This window comes from Streptopelia decaocto (genome assembly GCF_964273445.1).
Source record: "Streptopelia decaocto genome assembly, chromosome: 3".
In the NCBI taxonomy this organism is placed as follows: Eukaryota; Metazoa; Chordata; class Aves; order Columbiformes; family Columbidae; genus Streptopelia; species Streptopelia decaocto.
In genome coordinates, this window is record NC_138656.1 from 100234230 (window position 1) to 100245074 (window position 10845).

At 42.4% G+C, this 10845-nt stretch overlaps 1 protein-coding gene across 3 annotated transcripts in view; it reads right to left on the reverse strand.

Annotated features, from left to right (window-relative positions):
- Positions 1–10555, reverse strand: part of ALKAL2 (ALK and LTK ligand 2) — a 14351-nt gene extending 3796 nt beyond the window's left edge. Inside the window, exons 1-5 of one of the 3 annotated variants that reach the window (XM_082047408.1) lie at positions 10456–10555; positions 9178–9501; positions 6555–6608; positions 6363–6443; positions 3987–4053 (exon numbers count right to left, since the gene is read on the reverse strand). In XM_082047408.1, coding sequence (XP_081903534.1) covers positions 3989–4053; positions 6363–6443; positions 6555–6608; positions 9178–9436 — 459 coding nt within the window. In that variant the 5' untranslated portion in view covers positions 9437–9501; positions 10456–10555 and the 3' untranslated portion in view covers positions 3987–3988. Of the gene's footprint in view, positions 1–3986; positions 4054–6362; positions 6444–6554; positions 6609–9177; positions 9510–10109; positions 10141–10455 lie in introns of those variants that run through there. The other 2 variants (XM_082047406.1, XM_082047407.1) reach the window with 2 other exon arrangements.
- Positions 10556–10845: the final 290 nt, after the last annotated feature.

Genomic DNA, 10845 nt, shown 5'->3' on the forward strand with positions numbered 1-10845 from the left:
TGATCCATCTGTTGTCCTTAGTCCTTTAACTACTACTTATGGTACAAGGAGGTTTTTAAGCATAACCGTCTGAGATCAGTGTTGGTCTCTAGCAAACGCCTGAAGAACAGGCAGTGGAAAAGGGAGGGCACAAACAAAACCAGTAAAATCTGTATGACTGCAGCCAAAGTGATTGTGACAAACGCTGTCAAAGATTTTCTTTTCCAAATTCATCACCATCTGCCACAGGAAATCCACAAAGTCTGAATTGGGAACTTCAGGTGAAGACTTCAGGAATCTTGTTCCTGACATTTCTTACCTGCTGCAGATACAGACAACGTAACAGTTGTTGGATGTATGTGCATGGGGTGTGGAGAAAAGCAAGTATGGAGTATGTATGGGAACTATTGCGAAACTGGGAGGAAAACAAGGCTGAAGGACAAAAAAAAAAGGAGCATCAAGGACAGGACTCCGGCATAGCTGTGTTAAACATGAGAAGGAGAAGGTGTTGCAGAATGGAACCAGTCAGAGATGGTGCTGCTGGTGACCAGGGAACGCAGCCCAGGCTGCTGATTGGAAAAAAAGGACTACTGAGCAATGTGGTAATGCAGAAATGCTGCTCTGCCTTCACTCCTGCCATTTCAACCAGTAAAATGGCTGTTAGTGGGGTCCTGCAGTGCTTATTTTCTTGGGTGGGCAAAATGTGAACATACACTCTAAAAAAAAGAGAAAAGATGGAGCCCAGTTACGTATGTGTAGGATAAATGAGAAAAGGTGAAGGCTCCATAAGGCGCAGTGTATCACACACCCCTTGAGTGTGTAAGAGATGCATAGTTCCTGTTTTCATGTCTTATTTTCTTGTTTGATCTTAGCACTGAGTTTCAATGTCTTTTATGCTTCAAAACTATGATAGTCCAAAATGCATTTTTAGTACAAATAAAAAACCAAATCTAGCCTTTTTTTTTTTCTTACCCCCGAATTGATCTCTAAACATGGACAGATGTCCATGGATCTGAAAAATAGATCAAAACCACTAATTCGACAAAGTATCAAAAAGCAAAAATTCATCTAAAGCCCAGCCCACGCATAAGCCTCCAATGAAACAAAAATCAGCTACCAACTAAAACAGGAAATCTAATTGCGGGGGGGGGGGAGGGAGGAGGAAGTATGTGTCGATAATTAAGAATGTTAATATAAACAGTCAAATTCTACTTGTGAATTTAGACCTTTGTGGAGTAGTATCATGGAAGAAATTTTTGTTATCTGATGTTCAGGATTTAATCTGAGCTTTAGAGCTGATACTAACTAAGAGCCTTATGGCAGAAACCAGAAGTGTTTACCTATTGCCTAAATAAACTCTTTGTACACTGGAGAGCCATCTTAAGTAAGAAATGGCTTTGAATTCTTGTCTTGCTAAGTATAAGTGGTACGATGTTCAAAACTTTACAAGTTCTTGCAAACACCTTGGACTACAGATAGCTATACACTTTGGGAAGAAAAAGGCTGATCTGGTAAGTGGAAAAAACACAAAGAAAACCATTTTCTACAGCTCAGTCTGTGAAATGATGAAAGCAAATATAGGCTGCATTTTACTTTTGTGTGAGAGGGGATGTCTTACCCACACAAATTGAACTGATGCTGTGGAAAAGCTGAGGAGGAAGGATGCTTAATTGTATGGAGCCACTTGTGGATCTCACGACACACATGGAAGAGAACAGCCTTTCTTCCTACTGACAGAAGTTGCTCAAGAGTGCTGATACTAGTAAGGATTTGTGTCTGTGTGGAATAACAGAAGTGGAGGCTTGATACTTTGAAACATGCCTCCTAGTTGGGCAAAGGAGTTATTTGGCAGAATGAGATGGACTTGGAATCCCATCTTGAGAGGTGAACCACTTTAGTTACTGTTCCTTCATACCGTGAGTTTGTGTTTCCATGAGAGGATGTAATGATACAGATTTAAACTCTCTAAGGAAAGGGAGAAAAAGAATTCTCTGATGTATCTGCTTATTAGTACTGGTAATAACATTCAGCTATCTTTTTCAGGTGAATATCATTATATAATAACTAATTTGTTTCTGGATTTTACAATTGACAGGTTGAATCCCTGGCATTTCTTCTAGTTAGATCAAAGGATTTACCTATTTACTAATCTTTATTTGTCCTAATGTTATATGCAGTTGTTTCAATGATTCCATCACTGAACACACAATGTATGCATAAGATTCTGCTCCATGGCTGCATGTTTCAAATTAAGACAACAAGTATTGTAACAGTTACTGGACATTCTTCATTGAAGTTGGGCTAGTTTAGGTTTATTTTATGAAGTCAGGCAGAAAATACTTAAAGAAATGCAGACGAATTTAGCATAAAGTCAGAACGTTGAATTATATCTGATGATTTAGTATCTTACCTCTGCCTTGCCATTAGAAAAGTCTTTTCTAATGTCTAGCTAGAATCCTTGCAAAGTTAAACACATTATGTCTTGTTTATTCACACTAGATAGAAATAGCTTGTAGCCACTTTTTATGAAATTGAATATCTCCATCATGTTTTCCTGCACTTGTCTTTTCCTTAGATTAAATAATCCAAATTATTTTTAGCTGTTCTTGTAAGTGAAGTTTTCTAGGTCTTTGGTCATCCATTTTGCGCTACTTTGGACTCTTAAAGTACCCATATGTCTTTGTCCTTAATTAAATACAATATTCCAGCAACAGTGATTATTTCAGGTGTTTTATAAACAATGTTTATGTTTATAGATTCCAGTATGTTGTGGGTTTTTTTTCAAGTGTGAGATGGTAGACATGCAGTGATCCACTACAACCCCTACATCTTCTACAGACCTGTCTAGTTATTCACAACTTGCCATGCATTTCTGCAGTTGATCACTCCTGCATGACTTCGTAATTCTTCTCTTTCCTTGAAATTTTATCCCAGCTTTAGACTATTCAGCTCATTTCTCAAGATTATTTCCAATTTCAAAATTTTACTCTATCATGATTCCTTTTCCTACACTGCTGTCATCCATAAATGTCTTCTCTCACCCAAGTTATTAATTAAAATATTGAACAATATAATACCCAAAATGAAGCTATGTGACTCTGCTCAATATATTTTTGCAGCTTGACAGTGAAGCACTAATAACTTACTTGTATTTTTTTTCAGCCATTTTTACATTTATCTTGATCACATTTCCCTAGTTTGCTTGTGAGAATGCCATATAAAACAATGTCAATGCTTTAAAAAAAATAAACTAAGATGCTTAACATTTATTGCTTTGTCTCACTGACTCCACATTATGTGTATTTTGTCACAGAGTTAAAATATCTTGGTTTGACAGCATTTGTTTGGTTGTTTTTTGCTTTTATTTTGGTGCATAGTGAAATTCCCAAAGTATTTGTGGGATTTAGAGGTACATCTTAGGTAAAAAGGGAGCAAATAAACCCACAAACATGAGAGGTGAACACAATTAATATCCCAAGAAATCTGAATAGCTTAAAGTTAGTTTAGCAGTGCTACTAATAATACATTTTAATTGAATTACTATAAAAGCACCTGCAACCTATCTGCATCTATAAAGCTTTCATGTGTATAGCTATGTATACATTAACTCATACCAAAATGTACACCATAGATGTACAGCTGCACACACAAAAGGGCTGCTGCTGCCAATACCGCCAGTTGTGCACTGAGTCAACTCTTGAAAAATAAGCTACAGCTGTTGTGTTTTGTTCTGTAACAACAAATTCACTCTCTGCTTACTGAATGCTGCTACGAAGAATTCATACCTGATGCACATGGACTTTCCTATAATGACTTCCAGTAGGGGGTACCCTTTATTTATCACCGGGATTTGTCAGATTAAGCCAGTTACTTCACATACTCTGAAAGGGGAAATACTTTACCCAAAGGACATTTTTTATGACACTCCCATGAATTTTCATGTGTGAAACGCAAAATCCGGTGCTTTGCTGTTCAATAGAGTGTCATTACTGCTATGAAAAGCTTACCTTTATCCTTCCATGCACATCGGGCTTACTGCCAATCGAGTGAGGAGCCTGGCACATCTTTTATAGTCTGTCATGAAAAAAGAGAATAAATAGATTACTAAAGCAACCAATTTTGCTTTTAAAAATAAAAAGTTGTAATGGTGTGCAAATTATTGTAATAAATTCAGTGAACACCATAGTTTGCAACAGTATAGCAATGAGCTACTTATGCTTAGAAATGGAGCGTGTAAAAATTCTGTAACTGAGAGTGTTGTCTGATGGCACATATAACTCTATGCAACCAATTTCTGCATACACACTATCTATAAACAAACAGCATGAATGTGCTTGGAGGCTCTCCAAGTGTACGTAAGTATGGAAATTTATACATCTGTGTCTGTGCTTAAACCATCTGAACATGTGGCTGTAGTATTTCCATTCTAGAGGAAGAATAAGCAGAGCTCATCTGTCTTTGAAATCCAGCCCTCAGTGAGCAAGTCTTTGAATTTAAGTAATGCAACTCTGCAATAAATTTCCTTCCTGAAAAAACTGTTCAATTAGACAAATAACATCTCCTAGACATAGGAATGTTACATCCCGCCAAAGTAGGTGATCACATCATACAAACACATTCATAACTGTATCTTAAAACTAGTAAAATTGTTTTTTTTCCACAGCAGTTCTATTGTTAGTAGTTCTTATTTTAGGTACCTTCTGCATTCTGACGCATTCATAATAAAGGGCAGAACCAACACAAAACTAAATTAATCCAGAGATTTTCTTTTACATGGCAAACTGAAAGCAAATTTTGTGTAAGTTGCTTATGGACAGACATCAGAATAGATTACTTTTTAGGTGTCAATGTTACGAGGCTGTACAAAGTGCCAGAAGGTATTTCAAAAAATGCATCTGTACTGGCTAACACTGTGTTACGGCATCATAGATGCTTCTTTGTTGTTTGGCGTTTGAATTTCAACATTGAATGAGCAATATTACCTGAAATCAGGGTATTAACAAAAAGTAACATTGTACTGTGCATAAAGAATTAAAGCAGGTTGTTTGCCTCATTTTCCTAGAAGAAAGTTACTTTAAGGAGATGCTAGTCAGTCCAGTCCAGTGACTGATGTTAATTTTCATTAGGCATTATTTCATTAATGTGTAACTACATCTAACATTTTCTAGAGATGCAATGTTAACAATCTCTAAGTGCCATTCATACAAATTATCCTCCATTATCCATACATTACCTTGAGAGGTATGTCACCAACAATTTTTAGCTTCTCAGCTTGGAGTACTCAATTAGCACTGAGTCAAATTACATTAGTGAGGTGATCCTTATGAAAAAGGTAATATGACCATTTGCTTGTTCAAAACAGACTAGTTATGAACAACTTCCATCCCCATCCATGTAAACGGAACATGATCTGTTTAGTCATTATCTAGAAATCCTTATCTTTCCAAGGTACTCTTAATCTGAAGCGTTACAAATAGGAAAAAAGTCTAAAATTCTTACCAAATATGCTGTTAAAATATATTGGGCTGATATATTTATTAATACTTGAAACTGGGAATCTGTAACTCCTGTTTCTATTTACAGCTCTGTTACTGACCCAGCTGGTTGACCTCAGACAAGTAAAATACAGTGTGCTTCCACTCTGAAAAGGCTGCACTAAAATAGCATCTGCTTACTCAACAGGTCCACCTCACTATGAATCTGGAGTCACATCTACTGCCTTATAAATGTCCGTGTTTGATTTTATTGTTTTTAATTCACTGCGCTGCCAACGCTGATGAGATACCATGAGATCCACTTTCTTATTTGTGTCCATCAGTACTTTTTTTTAGAAAGCCTTAGGAAGCTATACTTTCGTAATGCACCAAAGACAAGGGTTGCGAAGATTCATTGTCAACATCACTGGTAGACTGGTAGCTGAACAGTCAAAATATAAAACATCCATAAAATATGTTCTACATAAATAATCAATGAAAAGGAAATAGCACCACCTGGATTTCTGATCCTATCTTGAATTTGCAGCACTAGAAATTAAATAGAAGTTTGCAAGGGGAGACACGTGTTCCTATGAAAAGCAAGCACTTTGGTTTGGCACCAAAGAGGCATCTACAGCAGTACCTAAGGAATCAGGGTTTATAGCCACTCTGTGCAGTGCATTTGCAATGAAAAGTCATGTTTTCATTTCCCTCACTGCAATGCTGATCCTGCTCTAGCAATGCTGTAAAGCATACTAAGTGTAAATGTACTTAGTACATTTCAGAGCATTCAAAATTCTTCATTGCAAGGAATGTATTCTAACAACATATCACTACTGGCACCCCATTGAGCTATTAAATTTTGGAGTTTGCTGTTGTTTTATGAAAGTCTCTGGTTTTGTCACTTACATGCTGGGATAGTGCAGTCCCTTGTATTGTGATAAAGCCGATGAAAGTGTTTACTACATTTTGGGCTAAAGTAGAGTGGACCTGAAATAGAAAGAAAAAATAAGTTAGGAATCAGCACAGCTCACAGGAAGAGTTATGCAGTTTATGGTATGCACGTGAAATGAAGGATACCAATGCAAATTTGAAACATACCTGTTAAATGCTTCAAGAACTTGTCTTTCATCCTCAGATCTCTGGGAACTATTTCTGTTGGTTAGGAAAAAAAAAAGAAAATAGTCACTTTGCTGCACTGGAACTATGCTTGCCAAGCATAGCATGGGGAAAGGGAATTAACTCTGTCCAGCAAACATCACCACTACGTCTTGACAGATGCACAGAGGTCAGAAGTCCTTTGCATACAGCAACAGCAGGCCAAATTGCAAGCATTTGTTTTACATAAGAAGCCACTGTAAAATGCACTGTGAGACACACTGTGACGATGAAACAAGTAATGTCTGTTAGGTGTGCAGTCATTAGCAATGATGACAATTAGCTAAGAGTCAGATTTTAGCTCTTTATGAATTATATTAAGTTTACCTAGATTTAAATTCTTCAAGAAATTTTAGTTCATGCTTGCTCAGAAATGGCATGTTCTGCTAACGCTAAGACCCAAAGATATATTCAGGTTTGGTTTTGTGTCTTCTAATTCTCTTATGCAAATGTATCTACTCTTTTGTCACGGGTATTTCACATATTTTTATACAAGCACCATCCTACTGTAATCATGAAACTGGATTGATCTACTTACAGGAATCTTTTTTTCTCCACCTCTAGCAGTAAATAAAATTCACAGGAAATGATCGCAAGCAAATTGCTCTCTTCTGGCTCCCTGTGTTTGTGGTTTACCGCCTTGCGTTCTGTGTCAGCAGATGGCAAAATGAAACTGGTTTACTGAAATCCATTTTAGCCCTAACCCTCGCTTGTGTCTTCCTGATTTACAGCTATCTTTGATTGCTTTCCGTCACAAACTCTATGCTGATAGCTTAGTGCTGATTGTATATGATACACTACATGGTGCTTTATTTATCTGGCCATAAATGCCTGAGCAGCCTTTTTCATTCCCCTGGCACCTCTTATCAGATATAAAGCAGAGAGCATTTCCATCCAGATCTGATTCACTTGTGAGGTTAGACACTTCTCGAAAGTCATTCTTCATTTACTTCTAACTTTAGTCAGTGTAAGTAAAATTGACTTTATCATATTTGACCTAATTATGTCATGAAGAACATTAAAAACACACATGCTTCACTCAGAAATTTCCCATGGGACAGGCTCACTGGAAAAGCGATGCCAAAACTGAAATGAAAGACTCTGAGCAGTAGTTCCTTTTCAGAGTTGCTGGGAATAACTCCATTATAATAACAGAATGAAAAAGTCCTGCTTAGGAGTTGATGACACCACTACCAACTAATCTGCTCTGAAATAGGCTTATTATTTTACATAGGTAACTGTTCAGCACAAATCAGATGTTTCACACAAATATGCTGATGTAGGGTGGCCAAAAACTATGCCCACATTCCACACTGAGATTTATAGTTATGCAGATCAGGGTTCCCTGCTTAGTCTGGCCTCCTTAACTTTTCAACATTTATAAAACATAATGTTCTCAGTGCGCTGATCTTAAGTGGAACAAAATTGTCTTCCTTTGTATATTCATTAATCATCCAGATGGAGAAGTAACATTTTCATGACAACCACCAACAAATGCAAATCATGAGGACATCTGAATATGAATGAGAATGAAGAAAAGGTACAACGAAGCTTTATGAGATCAATAAAGGCAAAATAAATTGCATACTTGCAAAATGAAAGACAGTTTGCAAAAAGGTGAGTAGGCATCTGCTGGAAAATATTCAGAAAGTCCCTTTCAGTAGGAGGGGTAAGATGAGCAGCAGTAATGCTGTTGGGGTTTGGGAGTGACAGTGAAGAGTAAATTAGACATGGCAGCAGGAGAAGCCAAATCAACTTTCAACTGGATGCACAGAAGTGCATCATGAAACTGAGCAGTAACTGCGCATCAGTGTGCGCCTTGGTACAAGTGCTTCCGGGCTGCTCCGTGCGAGCCTGCGTGTCCCACAAACCAGCCGGGGCTTCCACTGGAGGCTGGGGAAGAGCCAGGCAAAGGAGCAGGGCTGCAGGGGTGTCCCAAAGTAGTCACAGCGTGTACAGTGACAGAGGAGTTCTGTGTTTCACATCCCTGCTATTTCAAAAGTGCTACCTCTGGAGTATGAAAGGGACCAACAAGCGGGCAAAAAGTTTAATGAAGCTGAGCTGTGGGAAAAACTTCTACATGTGAGATCTGTAAGGACATACTGTAGTCCTGCAGGGGAATTCTTGCTACGGTCATTTCCTAAAAACACTTAAACCAAGCACATTTCAGAAAGTGGTAAACTCCCAGAAAAAAAAAAAAAAAAAAAAAAAAAGAAGAAAGAAAAAAAAAAAAGAGCATTTTCATCCCTTATTTCTTTGATCTCCGCCCATTTCAGTCTTTTCCCTTATTAATAGGTTTTGTTCAAAGCCAACACACAGGAAGCTGGACATTCAGTCAAGTACATTATCCACACAGTAAGAGGCTCTGAGATGTGAATGGAGTTTTTCTACTCCAAATTTGCCATGGCAGTTTCTGATACCAAAGGGAATCTGTAGGTATTTTGAGTGGTGAATTCTTGATATAAAATTAGTAGCCTGATGTGATGTCTGATTCACCAAGGCACCTTATAGAAAAACAAAACAAAACAAAACACAAAGATCTTCTAAGTCATGCACTGTGACTTACCAACTCTCTGCTCATCCTGGTATCCTCCGTAGTCGGTCACTTCCCTTCGATCCAAGTTATAGTCGTGCTTGGAGAAGTACTGCACCCCACTGTCCTTCTCCAGGTGGTACCTTTTCAGTTCCTGAATGATCTCCATGATGAGATTTAAGAGACTTTGCCTGTCCTTCAAATCTGCGGAGTCAGTCTTCTCTTTGCAATATCCTGCTGAGAGCATTAAGAGCACCAGCCCCAGCAGCCCAGGAGACCTCAGTCCACTCATTGCAGTCTGACCCGAAGAGTGCACAAGCAGGTGAGAAGGACGGATCCGCTGCTGTGGGACGCCTCCTATTTCACTGGAACAGAAACACGGCGGTGGGTCGGAGGTGGGGAGGCTCACGGGGGTGAAATCGGAAACATTACAGGAGGAAAGCGCCGAGACGGCTTCGCAGGTTGCACCACGCGGGACCCCGCCCGCTCCGGCAGCCCCGCGGCGGGACCCGGCATGCGGGGAGCTTTGGGGGCGGCCGAGGGAGCGCCCCTCTCCGCCGCACCGCCCCGAGGAGGGAGCCGCCCCAGCGCCCGCCCGCCTGTGCCCATGGGGGCCCCGCGGGCAGGCGGGGCGAGGCGCGGGTGCCTCGGCGGGATCCCCTCGCCCTGCGCCTGGCGGAGCAGAACCCCGACCGCGACGGGCCAGCGCCGCGTACCGCCCCGCCCGCGGAGCGCAGGCGAGGAGGACAACTTTGCCCCAAGTTTTTTTGCCGGAGAGCCAGGCCAGCTGCGCACCAAGCGGGCACTCACCCCGCCCCCCACCCCTTTCGCTGGGGGGCTCCGCGCCGGGACGGGCGGTGCGCGGCTGGGGGCAGCCGTCCGGGGGCAGGGACGGCAACGCCAGCGTTCCCTGTCTCTATTTTTCCCTCCCAGCTCGGGGAAGGGACGCAGGCGGCCACGGGCACCTCCACAGGGAGCAGCAGGGAGCGGCAGCCGGCCGCGGCGCGGAGCGCTGCCTCATCTCCGGGTCCGCTCGCCTTCGGACGGCTAAATGTCCCCTCTGCTGGCCGCCGGGGGCGGCCGGCCCGCGCACACGCCTGCCCCCCGCTCTCTCTGGCAGCTCTCCCCTGCCAAATTTGGCGGGCGCCCGGCGGCGTCCGCTTCCCCCCCGCGGGCTGTCACCGGCGTGTCCCCGCAGTGCCGCCGGCCCCGCCGCACGCAGCGCTTCGGCTCAGCGGGGCGGGAGGGGTGGGGGCGTGGGGAGAGAGACGGGGAGGAAGGAGGCTTGAGGGCCCTTCGCGGCTGCTTTACCTGTGTCTCCGTCCCAGAAGCAGAGGTATCTTCCCCCCGGGAGCCGCTCCCCCGCCTCTGCCCGGACGGCAGCAGCCCGCGAGCGGCGGGGAGTCCAAGTTTTCCGCGGCTGGCCCGCCCGCCCCCCTCCCGTCCCTGCGCTGCCGCCGTATCCACAGACTACTCCATCGCCGCCAGCCCCAGCGCAGCCGCTTATATAGGCTATAGGATGGACATGAGACGGCAGATAGTATCGACTTGGAAGTGGGTGGAAAACAATAAAAGTCCACTTGGCAACCTCGGGAGCGTCGCTGCTTGCACAAGCCCCCCCTTCCCGCCCTCCCTTACCTCCCGCCCCGGTCCCCCCCGTCCCTCCCCCTGGCTCGGCTCTCCCGGGCAGGGCTCAGTCAC